Here is a 20,415-nt window from a genome sequence, read left to right as displayed (position 1 = left end):
GCAACCGGTCAGGATGCTCTTGATGGTGCAGATGTATAACTTTTTGAGAATCTGGAGACCCATGCCATTTCTTTTCAGTCTCCTGAGGGGGAAAAGGTGTTGTCGTGCCCTCTTCACGACTGTCTTGGTGTGTTTGGACCATGATAGTTTGTTGGTCATGTGGACACCAAGGAACCTGAAACTCTCGACCCGCTCCACTACAGCCCCGTCAATGTTAATAGGGGTCTGTTCGGCCCGCCTTTTCCTGTAGTCCACGATCAGCTCCTTTGTCTTACTCACATTGAGGGAGAGATTGTTGTCCTGGCACCACACTGCCAGGTCTCTAACCTCCTCCCTATAGGCTGTCTCATCGTTGTTGGTGATCGGGCCTACCACTGTTGTGTCATCTGCAAACTTAATGATGGTGTTGGAATCGTGTTTGGCCACGCAGTCGTGGGTGTACAGGAGGGAACTAAGCACGCACCCCTGAGGGGTCCCAGTGTTGAGGATTAGCGTGGCAGATGTGTTGTTGTAGATGAAGGAGAGGAGAAAGGTTAAAGAATGATTTTTAAGCCTTGAGACATGGATTGTGTATGTTTGCCATTCAGAGGGTGCATGGGCAAGACAAAATATTTAAGTGCCTTTTGAATGGGGTATGGTAGTAGGTGCCAGGCGCACCGGTTTGTGTCAAGAACTGCAACGCTGCTGGGTTTTTCACGCTCAACAGTTTCCTGTGTGTATCAAGAATGGTCCACCACACAAAGGACATCCAGCCAACTTGACACAACTGGTAAGCATTGGAGTCAACATGGGTCAGTATCCCTGAGGAACGCTTTCGACACCTTCTAGAGTCCATGCCCCGACGAATTGAGGCTGTTCTGAGGGCAAAAGGGGGATGGTGTTCTTAATGATTTGTAGACTCGGTGTATATGTGTGTGTGTGTGTGTGTGTGTGTGTGTGTGTGTGTGTGTGTGTGTGTGTGTGTGTGTGTGTCATGAGTGACTGCATGTGTGCTAATGTGCGGAGAATCAGAGCAGGTGGTCAGTCCAGTTCAAGTGTTCATTAGTCTTATGGCTTGTAGATTTAAACTGTCTTTGAGCCTGTTGGTATCAGACCTTATGCTCCGATACCGTCTGCCCGACAGTAATGGAGAGAACAGCTCGTGTGTGGGGTCCTTGACGCTGCATGCCTTCCTCAGCACCGTTTTGAGTAGATGTCCTGGATGGGTGGGAGCACGGTCCCAGTGATGTACTGGGCGGTCTTCACCACCTCCTGGAGGGCCTTGCAGTCATGGACGGAGCAATTCCCGTACCAGGCTGTGATGTAACCGGTCAGGACGATCTCTCGATGGTGCAGCGGTAGTATTTGGAGAGGGGGCATCTTATCAGTTCCATCTAAGGGGGTTGGTAACCACATCAGTGACATATTCATACAGTACATGACATGAGGAGGCTAGACCGTATGCAACAGGCCAGATGTCTAGGTTATTGAGACTGTATCACAACACTTGGTTTCTGAGATCCTCTATTATAGTTTTGAAAGTTCCAGTGGTAGCGTAGTCGTTCCTAGTCCAATGTCCCGGTTCCACAGTAACCTTTCTCCATCTTCCAGGGTTAGGACTATTCCAAGCCGATAGGCCTACCTGTCCCTTGTAACAGATATTCAGTTGAAGTTGTGCCCCCCTATCCGTTAGCTAACTGTTCTGGCTTGGAAGGCCAAGTGGCTGGGTGTGGCTCATTGCAATTTGTAAGTCGCTCTGGATAAGAGCGTCTGCTAAATGACTTAAATGTAAATGTAAAATTGCACTTTGATGAAGTTCTAATGGAGATTAGGCTTAATTGAAAGCCTTTTGACTGTTAAGCCTATTGATAGTGCTTTGTACTCATTAAGAAGGATTGTGTATGTTGGCTTCTGGTGGGATTGAGACTGCTTTAGTCAGAATCAGCCTTGAGATTAGCAGCTCAACCTCTGTGACATTATAGGCTCGGCTATATATTCCTCGAGCTTGACCCATTGAGGTCAAAGCAGAGCATTAGAGATTATTACCCTACAAATAATCCAACCCTCACTAGAGTTCATTCAGACTATCCTTTTCAAAATCCAATGAAAGGTGGGCTACTTCGGTCGTGCCACATCCAAGGATAATGTAGTGCATTTGAATAGGATTCCAGTATTTTCCCCATTGTGTAAACAACATTAAGCCCTATCATTTATTATTAGCTAACGGTGTCTTAAACTAGTGCTTGAATGTATTGTGCTTGAGCTTGTGAAACCAAAGCTTCTAAGGAAAAGAGGAGGAAATCTTTATGACCTTTTCATTGAAAATGTGATGTTGATCCCTGATGCTGCTTACAAGCCCTGACCTAGAAAGAGAAGCTCAGCCAAGTGAAGAAGAGCCATGGTTCTTTTAGATGGAATCTTGGATGTTAGCTCATAAATATCTCCATGATTCACAACAATCCCACCCTCTAGTTTTTTTTCTGTGCTTGCCTAAGTAGTGTTTCTATGTTGGCACTCAGCAAAAACGTCATTACTTAGGCGTTTGTGTGTCTTCTGGCGTTACGTCGACAAGAGAAGTGTACTCTTCCTCTCTCCCCTCTTTATGTGCAGTGCCGTGTTGGCTAGTGCCAAAGCACTCATAAGGAAAGGGATTGACCTTAGAGGAATTGAAGACTGTGCCAGTGAAACAAAGTGGCCCTGTGTCTGTTTGCCTGGCCTGAATATGGATGTCAACAAGCGTGTATGTGTGTGCCCGTGCGGGTGTCTCTGTGTGTGTTTGCAGGGAAGATGCTCAAGTCTAACCTCCCGAGTGGCGCAGTGGTCTAAGGCACTGCATCGCAGTGCTAGCTGTGCCACTAGAGATCCTGGTTTGAATCCAGGCTCTGCTGTAGCCGGCCGCAACCGGGAGACCAATGGGGCGGCGCACAATTGGCCCAGCGTCGTCCAGGGTAGGGGAGGGAATGGCCGGCAGGGAGGTAGCTCAGTTGGTAGAGCATGGTGTTTGCAACGCCAGGGTTGTGGGTTCGATTTCCACGGGGGGCCAGTATGAAAATAAATAAAAAGAATAATGTATGCACTAACTGTAAGTCGCTCTGGATAAGAGCGTCTGCTAAATGATGTAAATGTAAATGTCAGTCTCAGGACTCTCATTTCCATCCCCTCACACACATGCCTCTAATCCAGGAGAGGAGCAGCCCCTCCTTGGCCTGTGCTGGGGATCTGGGTGTTAGGTCATGCGCCTGCTGTAGGGGGAGGTACCTACCGGATGGTTGGGACTGGGAGTGTGTCAACCAAAAAAATCTCCATACTTTTTTATTTGTTTAGCTTACTTATAAGAAGCCATAGGCTATACAAAACTGTCAAGTTTGACTTCCTCTGCACCTTGCAGACTAAGTAAGTTTGTTTGCATTTGTAGTTCTACTTGTAAACTGAAGCGCACGTGTGTGTATGTGGACGAGCAGCAGACTGCCGCAGGTGTGCAACTGTGGCCCAAAAGGTAGAGGCGGAGCATAATGCATGGAGCATAGCCCATAGCATGTGTCTATGAGCTCAGCCCATCTCGGCTCAGCCCTGTTTGTGTAGGACTATATGCTCAGGGAGGGGCCACCATCCAGGCTTCCCCAGTGCTCTACACTCCTCTATATCCCTTTAGTCTCTTCTGCTGTCTGGTCTGATGAGGGAGGGGAGTGTCTTGTCCTGCTAGCTCTGTAATAGCCCATGCCTCTGTACTGCTGTCCCTCACCAAATGGAAAATTCTTCCAAGAAGTGGGGGAGTCGGGTTGCTTCTAGTGTTTGCGTTTTTTAATGGTGTTTGGGTGTCACATGGAGCTGTGATTTGCTGTTATTAGGCTAGATGGAGCGGAGGCAAGGCTGGGTCAGCCTGGGGCCACAGACCAGCTGATGCACCGTCATCCGGTCTGAGCTGGAGTCAGAGGCAAAGGAGGGCCCAGCCAGCCAGGCTCTCACAGACACATCCACTGAATGTAGTGTAGCCTACTGTACAGTACATCCCCTGTTCAGGATGACAGATGAAGCTTCACAAGAGGCAGACATGTTGGTCTCTAGAGAAAGGGACTGTGAGACCACTGCTCAAGGAGCGCTGCTAACCAAATGTGTTGTTATTCAATCACGCAGACCAGGAATAGGCTATCCCCTTGAAAACATAGTGATGGCTTATTGACAGGAATTGTATTCAGAAGGCTATTCCTGTACTCGAGGCTCTTGACAGTATGTTAGGGTTATGTGTATTGGACATGAAGCAAAGTTACTAACTTAGATGAATGTAACAACACCAACAATTTATAAACTTTATAATCCTAACTCTCTCACTTTCCCCCTCTGCAGCTTCCAGTCAAAGTGGGCCAACAGAACACTCACACCAAAGTCAGCACGGAGCACAACAAGGAATGTCTGATCAACATCTCCAAGTACAAGTTCTCATTGGTCATCAGTGGCCTCACAAACATACTGAAGAATGTGAACAACATGGTGAGTGTGTGTGTGTGTGTGTGTGTGTGCGCAATGTCAGTTGAAGCCTATAGAGCCGGGAACAGTGTTGGAGAAGTCTCAACCATGTCTCCTGCTCCTCTTTCTCCCCTAGCGAATATTTGGGGAGGCTGCGGAGAAGAACCTCTATCTCTCTCAGCTCATCATCCTGGACACACTGGAGAAGTGCCTTGCTGGGGTGAGGATCCTTTTTTTCTCTTAGACGTTCCCCATAAAAATACAAATAAGGAAATTATGGATGCATGTCGCTGTTATATCTCCGACTCTCTCTCTCTCTCTCTCTCTCTCTCTCTCTCTCTCTCTCTCTCTCTCTCTCTCTCTCTCTCTCTCTCTCTCTCTCTCTCTCTCTCTTCATTCTCCTTTCCTCCCTCTGTGTCTTTCCTGGTTTGTTTCCTTGTCTCCCTGCATGCTCTCCTAATACAGCATTATGGTTTTTACAGATCTCCATTAGATATCAGCATAACACAATAGGATGTGGTTGAGATGTTTTGCCTCAGTGGGGACAGTGGCCTTTGTGCTGGACTGGATCTGAGCCTTTCCCCTCCCCACACGTGAACTGTGTGTTTGAGTCCTGTCTCTTTCTCTCAGCCTTGGGGAATTATGTTAGTAGCCAGTAGTCTCCTGGTTCTTTTCCTTCCTCTCCCCTCCTTAGTAAAGATGTGCTCACTGCTCACTGAATATTGCTTTTCCAGGTGCTTGCTCATCTTGACTTTGCATTCTCAGCCTCCAATGGAATTGCCCCAAGTTTCCGGATGGAGGACAGCTGTTAGTAGGTTCTTCAAGTCCTCCTTGTTCTTGAAATCTGAATGCTTTTTGCTAACTATTTTTGCCTTGTTGATGTCCTCTTTCAGTAGCCCATGTCCCTGGAAGTTAATTTAAAATCATGACATATTACACCCTTACTAGTAATCAGAAAATCCTTCTATTTTCAATTAAATATTTCCCTTAATGATCCACCACTGTCCTCAAGTAGAGCCCTCTCTTTCCCCATTCCCCCTACAGTGTCCAGGGGTAATGACAGGTCCCAGGCCTGCAGTAGAGCTCTCTCTGTCCCCAGTCCCCCACAGTGTTGTGGGGTAATGACAGGTCCCAGGCCTGCAGTGCAGCAGGTCCAAACCCAGCAGGTAGAATCATTAGTCTGGATAGCTCTGTCCAGAGCTGTTATCTCAGCTAGATTTACAGCATTGTTTCAAGGCTGTGAGAGACATCAGAATGCACTGTATCTAAAATATGTGATGTGAAGTTGTAGCCTACCGATTTGTGATATCTTACCTATTGGTACGGATGTTTTAGACCTAGTATGTTTTATATCTTCATGTATGAGAGGGAATTTGTGATTTCAGGGATGCCTGCCTTATGACTGGAGCCTGACTGACCGTTCTCTCTGTGTGGGAGGGTTTTAATCCTCATCCCAATCTATCAGTGGTCTATTCTCTCCTCTCTGGGTTAATCGTGCAGTGAGGACACCAATGAAAGGTTTTCTCATGTTTGACCTCTAACCTTTCCTCTAATCCCTCCCTTCCTGGTCTCTCTTCCCTTCCCTCAGCAACAGAAGGACTGTATGCGTCTGGACGAGACCATGCTGGTGAAACAGCTGCTGCCAGAGATCTGTCACTTCATCCACACGTACCGTGAGGGCCACCAGCATGCCGCCGAGTTACGTAGCTCCGCCTCCGGGGTCCTCTTCTCCCTCAGCTGCAACAACTTCAATGCCGTGTTCAGCCGCATCTCCACCAGGTGACATTAATCATAAACACCCATAACTCTCCCCTCAGCCCAACCTGCTCTGAGAAGCGACAGGCCACAGTAGTAGACCTCAGGCTGAACATAGAGGATGGGTTACCGTTAAGTGTACACCAGTTCAGGCCTTTGGGCTTCAGTGAGAGCGAGGAGGAAAAGAGAAGCTGGAGCTATTATCTACCTAAGATAGATAGAGGAAATAAATAGAGGGAGAAAGTCTCTGTCAGCAGCCTTCATAAAGAGTGTATTTGTCTGATGGAGTAATGTTCCACTGTGAGACCAAGCCCCAGAAGGACCTGGACATGCACAAGACATGGAAGCATACTCACATGCGTGTGTGTGTGCGCGGGCGTGTGTGTGTCAGAGCTGAGTGGTTTGGAGTGGGGAGAAAACATCTGCTGTTACCATTAACCACTAGGGTATATGAATTATTTGTTGAAGCTCAGAAAGCACATATTTTGTCTTCCTTCTCCTTGCACTGGTGTACTACTTGGTTCTGAGGCAGAAGAGAAGAGTGCTGCTCCACTCGTGTATCTATCGTTTCTGTGAGTCGCAGTCTGCACTTGTTAACCCAGCTGTGCTGTGGTCTTATTGGTCCATGACTGGCAGGCCCAGACTGATGAAGTGGCTGGTTATTAAATCATGAGGAGTTGGTTATGTGATGTTAAGCTGGAGAGAGAGAGTTGACCTTAACCACTCCCCAGTGTCGCCTCTCTCGCTTTCTTTCTCTCCTCAGCTTTTACCTTGAAAGCATTGCCCATTCATTCAAACTAGCCTATTTGATGTCAGTTCCACGCGATGGCCAATCACTATCTTATCCCTACTTTGCTACTTCACCCTTATTATTGGAAGTTCTAGTAGTCTAACCCTAACCCTTACTCACCAAACCACCTGATTTTAATTTGGGTTTTAACTAAAGTTATTACCGGTAGTCAAATGAGACATTTACATTTACGTCATTTAGCAGACGCTCTTATCCAGAGCGACTTACATGAGCAATTAGGGTTAAGTGCCTTGCTTAAGGGCACATCGACAGATTTTTCACCTAGTCGGCTCGGGGATTAGAACCAGCGACCTTTCGGTTACTGGCACAACGCTCTTACCCACTAAGCTACCTGCCGCCCACCTATGCTTACCATTTGATTAGTGTATGTAGGATGATGCTCCATTGCTACTTCTCTACAGTTTCGTAATGATGATGTGATTCTATTGAATGTGAATATTCGAGGAGATTAAAATAATAATCTTTATTAAATATCCATCTTTGCTGTGTTTCCCCTCAGGTTGCAGGAGCTCACCTTGTGTTCAGAGGACACAGTGGATGTCCATGACATTGAGCTCATACAGTACATTAATGTGGACTGTGCCAAGCTAAAGAAACTGCTCCAAGGTATTTGCATATTCTTATCAGTCACATTGCTTTATTTAGGACTACAGCCGTCACATTTGTAGTTATCCATTTGATAGAGCTAAAGATGTTGTGCACCATTGTTGAGGTTCAGCGTGGACTCACTATTGGTTGTCATCTTCTCCTGCAGAGACGGTGTTTAAATTCAAAGCCCTCAAGAAGCCTGCCCAGCTAAGTGTCATCAACAGCTTAGAGAAGGTGAGTCGCTCTCTCTGTCTCTGTCTGTCTCACACATCTATCTACAGACTCACTGTCTCCACCTAGTGGTCTCTTGTCCTCATCTCCTGTAGCCCTGCTCCTCCTGCTCTAGTGCAGTGTCTGTTGACTTTCTGTGGAGCTGCTCAGGCATCTGGATACACTTCAGTGGAGTCAGGGCACTGGTGTTTACACTGACCGTCTGTGGCTCGCCAGAAGCCCCAGTCTTGAAGCTGGAGTGTGGCTCCACTGAGAGGATGTGTAAACACCTTAACAGTTTTATGAAGTTTTACATGTAAACTGTTTTTATCTCACCTAATCTGAGCTTGACATTAGTATCAGGATGGGAAACATCGTTGCAAGTTGGTGTGTTGTTGATAGTCTTCTTTGCGAGTTGAGGATAGGTACAGTGCTTCCCAGGCAGGTGATGTGACCCCCTTCTCTCCCCTCTCAGGCCTTCTGGAACTGGGTGGAGAACTACCCTGATGAGTTCACCATGCTATACCAGAGGCCACAGACAGACATGGCTGGTGAGAATGCAGTTACAGTTATAATGTTCCACTCAGTGATGAATCATATGTCTATGTGTTATTGACTGTGTTGTTGCTTGGTTGTGTCTCTCCCAGACTGTGCCGAGAAGCTGTTTGACCTGGTGGACAGTTTTGCTGAGAGTGCCAAGAGGAAGGCAGCCGTGTGGCCCCTGCAGATCATCCTCCTCATCCTCTGTCCTAACATCACACAGGACATCTCCAGAGAGACTGTAGAGGACACCAAGGTCAACAAGGTCAGACACAACACACACGCAGCACACACAGGGCGCACGGCGCACACACTAGGGTTCTAATCAGCCATGTCTTACAGTACTCATGTCTCACAGTAGACTACGCTTCTCTCATACAGTACTGTTACAGTACTCTTCTCTGTCCCTAACAGAAACTGTTCCTGGAGAACCTGCGGAAGGCCCTGGCCGGCCACGGGGGCAGTAAACAGCTGACTGAGAGTGCTGCCATCGCCTGTGTCAAACTTTGCAAGGCCTCCACCTACATCAACTGGGAGGACCACTCTGTCATCTTCCTCCTGGTGCAGTCCATCGTAGTGGACCTCAAGGTGAGTATCAGCCACAGATGGTCCTCTGATCATCAGTGTTATGGGACAGTATTATAAACGTAGTATCCAGTATTAGTCACCAGTGGTAACCAATTATAAACATAGTATCCAGTATTAGTCACCAGTGGTAACCAATTATAAACGTAGTATCCAGTATTAGTCACCAGTGGTAACCAATTATAAACGTAGTATCCAGTATTAGTCACCAGTGGTAACCAATTATAAACGTAGTATCCAGTATTAGTCACCAGTGGTAACCAATTATAAACGTAGTATCCAGTATTAGTCACCAGTGGTAACCAATTATAAACGTAGTATCCAGTATTAGTCACCAGTGGTAACCAATTATAAACGTAGTATCCAGTATTAGTCACCAGTGGTAACCAATTATAAACGTAGTATCCAGTATTAGTCACCAGTGGTAACCAATTATAAACGTAGTATCCAGTATTAGTCACCAGTGGTAACCAATTATAAACGTAGTATCCAGTATTAGTCACCAGTGGTAACCAATTATAAACGTAGTATCCAGTATTAGTCACCAGTGGTAACCAGTCACAGCTGATGCTATGGACCTTGTTTCTCCCTTTTCCTGTCAGGCCCTGCTCTTCAACCCAGCCAAGCCTTTCTCCAGAGGGGCGGGAAGCCAGAACGCAGACGTGGACCTCATGATCGACTGCTTTGTCTCCTGTTTCCGCATCAATCCCCACAACAACCAACACTTTAAGGTATTTATTTGTATTCATTAAGGATCCCCATTAGCTGCTGCCAAGGCAGCAGCTACTCTTCCTGGGGTCCAGCAACATTAAGGCAGTTATATACAGTTTAAAATATTACATGACATTATATTTCATAACACTTTACCCAATATATTTAGTGTGGTCCCTCAGACCACTACTCCATTATCACATATTTACAATACAACATCCACGTGTACGTGTGTGTAGAGTGTGTGTCTTTTCATGTGTCTGTGCCACTCTGTTCCATAAGGTGTATTTTTTTTTTTCTGCTTGCTTCAGTTACCTGATGTGGAATAGAGTTCCATGTAGTCATGGCTCTATGTAGTATTGTGCGCCTCCCATAGTCTGTTCTGGACTTGGGGATTGTGAAGAGACCTTTGGTGGCATGTTTTGTGGTGTATGCATTGGTGTCTGAGCTGTGTGCTAGTAGTTTAAACAGACACCTCGTGCATTCAGCATGTCAACACTTCTTACAAAAACAAGTAGTGATTTAGTCAATCTCTCCTCCACAGCAAGGGGAGATTGACACGCATAATATTTAATGTTATCTGTACTAAATGTGTACATTTAAGGGCCAGCCGTGTTGCCCTGTTCTGAGCCAATTGTAATTTTCCGAAGTCCCTCTTTGTGGCACCTGACCAAACGACTGAACATTAGTCCAGGTGCGACAAAACTAGAGCCTGTAGGACCTTGTTGATAGTGTTGTTAAAAAGACAGAGCAGCGCTTTATTATGGACAGACTTCTCCCCGTCTTAACTACTGTTGTATCAACATGTTTTGACCATGACAGTTTAAAATCCAGGGTTACTCCAAGCAATTTAGTCACCTCAATTTCCTCATTATTCACTATGATCGATAATGTCAAAAGCCGCACTGAAGTCTAAAAGAACAGCTTCCACAATCTTTTTATCATACATTTCTGTCAGCCAATCAATCATCAGTCATTTGTGTAAGTGCCGTGCTTGTTGAATGTCCTTCCCAAAAGCATGCTGAAAGTCTGTTGTCAATTTGTTTACAGTAAAATAGCATTGTATCTGGTCAAACACCATTTTTTCCAAATGTTTACTAAGGGTTGGTAACAGGCTGATTGGTCGGCTATTTGAGCCAGTAAAGGGGGCTTTACTATTCTTGGGTAGCGGAATTACTTTTGCTTCCCTCCAGGCCTGAGGGCACACATTTTTTAGTAGGCTTAGATTGAAGATATGGCAAATAGGAGTGGCAATATCGTCCGCTGTTATCCTCAGTAATTTTCCATCCAAGTTGTCAGACCCCGGTGGCTTGTCATTGTTGATAGACAATAATACTTTTTTCACTTCTTCCACACGCACTTTACGGAATTCAAAATTACAATGCGTGTCTTTCATAATTTGATCAGTTATACTTGGATGTGTAGTGTTAGCGTTTGTTGCTGGCATGTCATGCCTAAATTTGCTAATCTTGCCAATGAAATAATCATTAAAGTAATTGGTAATATCAGTGGGTTTTGTGATGAATGAGCAATCTGATTCAATTAATGATGGAGTTGAATTTTGGAGTATAGTTTTGCATAGAAATGGTTATGTTAATACACATGTGTTAACCACATACTGGTGTGTTGAAGTAAGGACTGTGTGATCTCTGGTTAACCTCTCTCTCTTTATTTTTCTCCCCCATTTCAGGTCTGCCTGGCGTCATCCTCTCCTCCCACCTTTCACTTCGTCCTGGTCAACTCCCTATACAGAATCATCACTAATGTAAGTGTGTGTTGTCATGGCCCAACATAGGGTTAAGGGATCAATCAACACACCCAATGCCAATGTCCATTGCCACCATCCAAAGTAATAAAAGTGACCAATGCTGTGTGCACAGTGCATGTCTAGACTGACCAGTGGTAACCTTATCTGTGGTGACTGTGTAGATGATGTCACTACTGTACACACTGCACTCTATTACACAGCCGTTAGATGGACTACCATCTCACTCTGGATGAGCCATGCGGGGAGAGGAGGTGCTGCAGACACACGTGTGTGTGTGTGTGTGTGTTTCAATAGGAAGTGCTTAAGGGCAGATTTCATACAGAGGCCCTTTTATTAGCTCTCTATGTGTCTGAGAGACTGTGTGTGTGTGAGGGAGTGAGAGTATGACTGGTCTCTCTCTCGCCCCCCTCACTCAAAGCACTTCCTGTCTGAGCAGAAGTCAGAGGCTGCTTTTGTTCCTGTCTGTCTGTCTGGGTGTCTGGGTGTCTGGGTGTCTGGGTGGGTGGGTAACAGACAGAGTAGGAGAGGACAGCCGCCATCCTTCTCCCCACCAGGCAAACTCTCCACCCTAACAAATCCTACAGGGCTGAATGCCCCATGTCATTATCTGAATGAGTATAGACTGGGATAAATCAAATCTTATTTGCGGGTGTAGCGAAATGCTTGTGCTTCTAGCTCCGACAGTGCAGTAATATCAAACAAGTAACATCTAACAATTTCACAACATACCCAATACACACAAATCTAAGTAAGGAATGGAATTAAGAATATATACATATATGGACGAGCAATGACAGAGCGGCATGGTAGTTTGCCCCCGGTAATGCGTTCGGCAGACCGCACCACCCTCTGGAGAGCCCTGCGGTTGCGGGTGGTGCAGTTGCCATACCAGGCGGTGATACAGCCCGACAGGATGCTCTCAATTATGTATCTGTATAAGTTTGTGAGGGTTTTAGGTGCCAAGCCAAATTTCATCAGCCTCCTGAGGTTGAAGAGGCTCTGTTGTGCCTTCTTCACCACACTGTCTGTGTGGGTGGACCATTTCAGTTTGTCAGTGATGTGTACACCAAGGAACACCCACTATTACTATTCAACCTACAGGCCGGTGTATTATCCAAGTCTGTCTACAGGATTAAGTTTCTGTTTCAAATGTTTTATAATGAAGCCTAGTTATCCATGTACACAATTGTACAGTTTGTTTACAGGATTGAGTTTAACCCTCTGTCCATTCCTCTGTTGCAGTCTCCATTGGACTGGTGGCCTAAGATTGACGCGGTGTACTGCTACTCAGGAGAGCTGAGGATCATGTTTTCTGAGACGCTGGGCCACGTGATGAGAGGCTGCAGTACACACGCTCCCCTCCGCATGACTCCGGTAAGACACACACTATCCGTCTGTGGGCAGATACACACAACAAAACACACACACACAACAAAACACACACTCTTGGAAACAAAAACATACTCAACAAACCCAACATGTTATCGTGTGTGAGTCTGCATTATAGTTTTTTTTATGAATGGGCCATGCTGAGATAAGATGTTATTGAATGTCAGACTGCAGTGTGTTGTTTGACTGCGGAGAGCAGGAGCTTCACAGCAGCTACAAATATAAACGTATACATACAAACAACAACTTACAGACGCACAGAAATAATGACTACATCTCCTCTGCCCAGACGCGTATGCTCACACCCTCATCCCTAGTGCCTGCATTATTGTTTGCCACATGGCCTTAAATTGTACCAATTTGTTTTTCTCGGTCGACCTTGCTATTTCAATATTTGAATAATAAATCATTAGATTTTTCCATTGTGTTAATGATGGCAGATTTGATTGATCTCCACGTTTTTAGTATACGTTTTTTCAAGATGAGTGATGAGAAGAGAATCGTCCAGCCCATTGGGTATCTCACCACACGCTCATATGCCATGTCATGAAATATGCAGACAGACGGATTAAAAGTAAGTTTACATTGTAATACTTCTGACAGCCAACTTTCTAGCTCCGTCCATAACTTTTGGACTTCATAGCATTCCCTGAAAGCATGTCATTATTAGTTTTACACTTAAGATATGACTCTGCTGTTGTGCTGTAGACATTCTGAGTTTTGTCTCTTGTATAATACATTCTATACATTTAGTTTATACTGGATTAAACATAAATTTTCATTAACTGTAATTTCGTTGCTTATGCTCCAATTTTCCCTCCATCTTGTGCGCCAACATCAGTTGGTTCCAATCTTGGTTCCAATAGTTATTTTTTTTCTAAGAGGTTGTCAGTTGGATATGCTCTCTGCAAGGTTTTTTATATCTTCCCTATCAATTGAACAGCATTTTCTGACTCAAATAAGATTCCTTCAAGGTTGCTCGTGATGTCGAAAAGATTTCAAATCGAAATGTTTTGATACACTACATGACCAAAAGTATGTGGGCACCTGCTTGTCGAACATCTCAGTCCAAAATCATGGGCATTAATATGGAGTTGGTCCCCACTTTGCTGCTATAACAGCCTCCACTCACTAGATGTTGGAACATTGCTGCGGGGACTTGCTTCCATTCAGACACAAGCATTAGTGAGGTCGGGCACTGATGTTGGGCGATTTGGCCTGGCTTGCAGTCAGCATTCCAATTAATCCTAAAGGTGTTCGATGGGGTTGAGGTTAGGGCTCTGTGCAGGCCAGTCAAGTTCTTCCACACCGATCTCGACAAACCATTTCTCTATGGACCTCACTTTGTGCACTGGGGCATTGTCATGCTGAAACAACTTTTGCCACAAAGTTGGAAGCACAGAATTGTCTAGAATGTCATTGTATGCTGTAGCGTTAAGATTTCCCTTTACTGGAGTTTGTGTGGCCTACCACTTCGCAGCTGAGCCGTTGTTGCTCCTAGATGTTTCCACTTCATAATAACAGCACTTACAGTTGACTGGGGCAGCTCTAGCAGGGCAGAAATTTGACGAACTGATTTGTTGGAAAGGTGGCATCCTATGACGGTTGAAAGTCACTGAGCTCTTCAGTACAGTCCAATATACTGCCAATGTTTGTCTATGGAGATTGCATGGCTGTGTTCTCGATTTTATATACCTGTCAGCAACGGGTGTGGCTGAAATTGCCGAATCCACTCATTTGAAAGGGTGTCCACATGCTTTTGGTCATATAGTGTATATGTCGCAATTCCATGTCTGGAAGGTTAAAACCACCCTCAGACTTAGAAGATGTAAAACTTTCCTTTTTATTTTATGAATTTTATTTGCCCACATTCTCTTATGACCGAGTATACTTTTTTAAAGAATGTCTTCGGTGGGTTAGTTGGTATTACCGAAAATAAATACAAAAACTTGGGGAGCCATGCCATTCTAAAGAGGTTTATTCTACCTGTAAGATTTGTGGGAAGATTATTCAATTTAATTAGATCTGCTTTCATATTGTTGAGTAATGAAATAACTTTATCTTTATATATTTGTTTGTCACTTATTAAGCATCCTAAGTATTTCATATTTTTTTGTGGTCCACTTTAAAGGATTGCTGTAGATAGTGAGGTATTATTTTTATTTTTGCTATTGACATTATTTCAGTTTTTTCCACGTTAATTTTATATCCTGAGATGTTTAGAGTATTCTGAAAATATTTTTAGCAAAGGGGGCATTGACTTTTCATTATTGGTCAAGTATATCAGGAGAATATCTGGAAATAAGTTTAGTTTATAGTCATGTTTACCAATACGTTTGGGTCCTGTCTAATTCTTTCTGCAAGCGGTTCAATTGCCAGTGCAAACAGGAGGAGGGAGAGAGGACATCCCTGTCTTGTGCCCCTTTCTAAAGCAATTTTATTAGATAATGTATTATTTGTGCATATTTTAGCTTTATGACATTTATACAATATTTTTTATTAAATGTTATTTCAGCTGGATAGTTGAAAGCTTCCAAAGTTTTGAATAGAAAATGCCATTCAAGATGATCGAAATCCTTTTCGGCATCAACAGCCATTGTTGATAAATCTACATCTAGTTTTTTTGCGTGTTGTATTAAACTGAAACATGTTCTTGTATTTGTTTGCAAGTGTGTAGTTCTTTTATAAACCCTGTTTGATTGAAATGTGACAAGTCTGGTAAGACTTTTCCCATTCTATTGCTTATAAGCTTTGTTATTATTTTATTGTCACAATTTATTAAACTTATGGGTATATAATCAGCAGGGGACTCTCGATTTTCCTGGTTTTAATATAACTGAAATAACTGTTTGATACATGGAACTAGGAAGTACTGAATTGAGTGACATGTGTGTTGTCATTTGTGTAAATAGGGGGGCTACTTTGTCCCAAAATGTTAAATAGAATTCTATGGGAAAGCCATCCATTCCTGGTGCTTTTTTCCATGCAAATGTTTTAACAGTATCTAATATTTATTATTGGGTGATCTCTGTTTTTAGTGATAATTTTTTGTCTGTTGATAATTGCTTCAGAGTTGTTGAGTCTAAGAAGGCTACAGGGTCCGTCCAACTGTTTAATTCTGATTTTATATACAGTACCAGTCAAAAGTTTGGACACACCTACTCATTCAAGGGTTTTTCTTTATTTTTACTATTGTCTACATTGTAGAATAATAGTGAAGACATCAAAACTATGAAATAACACATGGAATCATGTAGTAACCAAAACAGTGTTAAACAAATCAAAATGTATTTTATATTTGAGATTCTTCAAAGTAGCCACCCTTTGCCTTGATGACTGCTTTGCACACTCTTGGCATTCTCTCAACCAGCTTCATGAGGTAGTCACATGGAATGCATTTCAATTAACAGGTGTGCCTTGTTAAAAGTTAATTTGTGGAATTTCTTTCCTTCTTAATGCATTTGAGCCAATCAGTTGTGTTGTGACAAGGTAGGGGTGGTATACAGAAGATAGCCCTATTTAGTAAAAGACCAAGTCCATATTATAGCAAGAACAGCTCAAATAAGCAAAGAGAAACGACAGTCCATCATTACTTTAAGACATGAAGGTCAGTCAATCCGGAACATTTCAAGAACTTTGAAAGTTTCTTCAAGTGCAGTCGCAAAAACCATCAAGTGCTATGATGAAACTGGCTCTCATGACCACCACAGGAAAGGAAGAACCAGAGTTACCTCTGCTGCAGAGGATAAGTTCATTAGAGTTACCACCCTCAGAAATTGCAGCCCAAATAAATGCTTCACAGAGCTCAAGTAACAGACACATCTCAACTTCTACTGTTCAGAAGAGTCTGTGAATCAGGCCGTCATTGTCGAATTGCTGCAAAGAAACCACTACTAAAGGACACCAATAATAAGAAGAGACTTGCTTGGGACAAGAAACACGAGCAATGGACATTAGACCGGTGGAAATCTGTCCTTTGGTCTGATGAGTCCAAATTTGAGATTTTTGGTTCCAACCACCGTGTCTTTGTGAGACGCAGAGTAGGTGAACGGGTGATCTCCGCATGTGTGGTTCCCACCGTGAAGCATGGAGGAGGAGGTGTTATGGTTTGGGGGTGCTTTGCTGGTGACACGGTCTGTGATTTATTTAGAATTCAAGGCACACTTTACCAGCATGGCTACCACAGCATTCTGCAGCGATATGCCATCCCATCTGGTTTAGGCTTAGTGGGACTATCATTTGTTTTTCAACAGGACAATGACCCAACACACCTCGAGGCTGTGTAAGGGCTATTTGACCAAGAAGGAGAGTGATGGAGTGCTGCATCAGATGACCTGGCCTCCACAATCCCCCGACCTCAACCCAATTGAGATGGTTTGGGATGAGTTGGACCGCAGAGTTAAGGAAAAGCAGCCAACAAGTGCTCAGCATATGTGGGAACTCCTTCAAGACTGTTGGAAAAGCATTCCTCATGAAGCTGGTTGAGAGAATGCCAAGAGTTTGCAAAGCTGTCATCAAGGCAAATGGTGGCTACTTTGAAGAATCTAAAATCTAAAATATATTTTGATTTGTTTAACACTTTTTTTGTTACTACATGATTCCATATGTGTTATTTCATAGTTTTGATGTCTTCACTATTATTCTACAATGTAGAAAATAGTACATTTAAAGAAAAACCCTTGAATGAGTAGGTATGTCCACATTTTTGACTGGTACTGTATATCTGATAACTCTCTTGATAACCATATTTGATAACCACTCACTTCCCTGTCATTTTGTATGAATGTGTGTGTCATCTCGCTCATATCTGTGTGTTTGGTCTACTCATCTCATGGAGGTGAAGGACGGCAGAGGGAACTCTCTGACATCATTGACTCGGTGGTGCTTCTTTGTCTTCTGCTTATTTTCTCTTTCATATTGCCCCGTTCTTTCCTTCTCCTTCTTCTTCATTTTCTTTGACCTGGCTGCTGCCGCCCACTCACTCAGATGCCAACCTGTCACAGTCACTGTTTTGCATGGCAGTGGGCGTCTGTCGCTGTAAGTATAACTGCCACCCCTACCACTCCCCACGTTTCCTCCTCCCGACTCCTCTGCAGCTGACCCCTGACCTCTAACCCTGACCCCACCCTCAGGCTACCACAGGTAAGAGAGAGCCCCTGTCGTCCTCCACCTCCTCTGTGCTCTGGTTGAAGTGAGTCTGCGTCTGACTCCTCCCTCCACTCCATCTCATCTGTATGCTAGGCTAGCTCCTGGAGCATGCTTCTCAGCATGTTAGTGCTGAGCGATTTTTAGTGCTTTTTGAGGTCGGTTCGGTTACAGTTATTAAAAAATAATCACGATTTTCGATTTCCATTAAAAAAAACAAATGCCAACATTAAATGCAATATGTGGAATGAATGCTGTAACAATACAGAATAAAACAATTAATAAAAGTCCAATGATGTTAGTGACCCATTACTGATTATTAACCATCATTTATTCACAATACTTTAATAAAATATTTCAGTTGTGTGTATTACATTTGTTTTATTTGATGACTTGATCATCTCATCTCTATAGAGCTGCTGCCTATGTTGTCTGACAAAATAACTATTTTAGTAGTTCTTCAAAGTAAATAAGGCATACTTTTATGACTGCTGAATACCAACGATCAATCACTTAGATCATGTATTTTCTGGTAGATAACTCGCGAAGCTACTGCTCTCTATCTCGCGCATTCTTCTGCCTCTTCTCTCACTCAGTGTCTGCCCCACACAGTCCGCACAAACAGGCGCGCAATGGATTATGGTCATTGTAGTCAATTACTACGTTTTCTGCGCTAAACAATGTAGAATATTGGCCTGTTGGAAACTAAAACGCACACAGTTCGGGCTTGATCTGATTTATCTGTAGAGAAACTGCGCATTGAGCTCACAGAAAAAAACTAAGAAATGGAATTCAAATAATTGAACCGATGTAGGTCAATTAGTTGTTTAAAAAAATAAGAATAACTGACATTTCAGTTAATTGCTCAGCGCTATAGTTGAGGCTGAGTCCTCCTCTTGCACACTCACAAAGTCTTTGGATTGTTCATCATCTTTATTTTAACTCCTAAATGGAGGATCTTAATATAATCACAGTGTTGATATGCCTTCAAACTAGGTTCTATGGATGGCTACTTGGTTGGGTTTTCATCACCTGTGAAGGGATGAGAGGCCTATAGATTGTGTTGGTGCATAGTTGAATATTTCCTTAAAACGCCACTAGAATTGGGTGCTATTTCCTCATCCATAATTCCTGTTTGCAGTGTCCTGGTGTTTGTGTGTGGGCCTGACTCCCTCATGGTGGCCAGCCCATGATGGTTTAGGCATGGCCCCTTAGGCTCCTGTCTGTTTGCCCACCTCCTGTTTCATGGCCCACCCATGAAGGGAACTTATGAAACAGTGTCTCTCTCTCTATCCTCCCCTGTTTGACCCCTGATTCCTTCTCTCCTGGTGGCTCTCCTGATCCCTGTGCGCTGGGTCTCTGTTGCTCGGAGGGTGGGAACTTGTTTGTCTGATTGCAGTAGAGATACTCTGCATCTGTTTCTCTCTCTCTCTCATCCTCGCTCATCTTAAATGAAAGATCCTGCTAATGGCCAGTCTCTACTGTTTGTTTCCTTCAGAGTCTGACCTTCAAGGAGAAGATGACCAGTCTGAAGTTCAAGGAGAAGACCACAGACCTGGACACGCGTAGCCACAAGTACCTGCTGCTGGCCCTGGTCAAGCTCATCCACGCTGACCCCAAACTCATGCTGCATGTTAGTGTTTACTCTGTTTATTTTAGGACTCCTGGACAGAAATAATGTGCGTTTTTCTGTTTGAGGATGGTCATGTAACACAGTAGTTATACTTATCCTTTAATTCTACATTTGTTGTGTTGGATTAAGGGATTATCATTGTTAATTCCACTTGCAGGGTTAGATTTAGACATATTAGCCAAGTGTTAGGTTATAGAGACTGATTATAAAGTCTTAGGGCTCGACACACCAATAGCGCTTGCAAGCCGGGAATACTTGCAGACTGATTTGACATGTCAGATGTCAACGTTACGCTCAACGATCGGTAGACGATGGCACACATTCGGTGCGATGTGTGCCACCCTTTTTAAGATGGTTTGGGATTTGCAAAGACTTTTAGGCAGACTAGACCGGACTAGACACTCTTGGCATGTTTGTACATTGCTGTGTAGTCGTATACATGTTTTTTTTATTGTGTGTGTGTAAGAACCCGGGTAAGCAGGGTCAGGAGATCCAGAGCAGTACAGCAGAGCTGATCACCGGCCTGGTGCAACTGGTGCCTCTAGCCAACATGGGAGAGTGTTCACAGGAAGCAATGGAGGTGAGCCCCATCTCTCTTTCTATCTCACTCTCCCTTTTTCTCCATTATGGTTACATTTTGCCACAGTGGCTAATAGATACTCCTCCCGTTCTCTTCCTTTTCTAGGCCCTCTTGGTCCTGCATCAACCTGAGACCATAGAGCTGTGGAACCCAGATGCTCCCATTGAGACCTTTTGGGACATCAGGTAGACTAAGCCCTCCTTTTTATCTACCTTGTTTTATAGATGTTGTCCTACCTTAGATGCCAGGTGAAATTG

General features: G+C 43.9%; 1 protein-coding gene across 3 annotated transcripts in view; it reads left to right on the top strand.

Moving 5' to 3' along the window:
* The window catches only part of LOC121573747 (neurofibromin), a 75,433-nt gene that overhangs the window by 4,937 nt on the left and 50,081 nt on the right, over positions 1-20,415 (top strand). For all 3 annotated transcript variants that reach the window (XM_041885960.2, XM_041885959.2, XM_041885958.2), the window contains exons 2-15: positions 4,324-4,467; positions 4,580-4,663; positions 6,032-6,222; positions 7,509-7,615; positions 7,764-7,831; positions 8,283-8,358; positions 8,455-8,612; positions 8,762-8,935; positions 9,535-9,663; positions 11,334-11,408; positions 12,654-12,785; positions 19,444-19,578; positions 20,045-20,158; positions 20,264-20,343. In XM_041885960.2, the coding sequence (XP_041741894.1) occupies positions 4,324-4,467; positions 4,580-4,663; positions 6,032-6,222; positions 7,509-7,615; positions 7,764-7,831; positions 8,283-8,358; positions 8,455-8,612; positions 8,762-8,935; positions 9,535-9,663; positions 11,334-11,408; positions 12,654-12,785; positions 19,444-19,578; positions 20,045-20,158; positions 20,264-20,343 (1,667 nt within the window). The remainder of the gene's footprint in view (positions 1-4,323; positions 4,468-4,579; positions 4,664-6,031; positions 6,223-7,508; positions 7,616-7,763; positions 7,832-8,282; positions 8,359-8,454; positions 8,613-8,761; positions 8,936-9,534; positions 9,664-11,333; positions 11,409-12,653; positions 12,786-19,443; positions 19,579-20,044; positions 20,159-20,263; positions 20,344-20,415) is intronic.

The sequence above is a fragment of the Coregonus clupeaformis genome, chromosome 9, assembly GCF_020615455.1.
Source record: "Coregonus clupeaformis isolate EN_2021a chromosome 9, ASM2061545v1, whole genome shotgun sequence".
Taxonomy (NCBI): Eukaryota; Metazoa; Chordata; class Actinopteri; order Salmoniformes; family Salmonidae; genus Coregonus; species Coregonus clupeaformis.
This window is presented reverse-complemented; position numbering and strand designations above follow the sequence as displayed.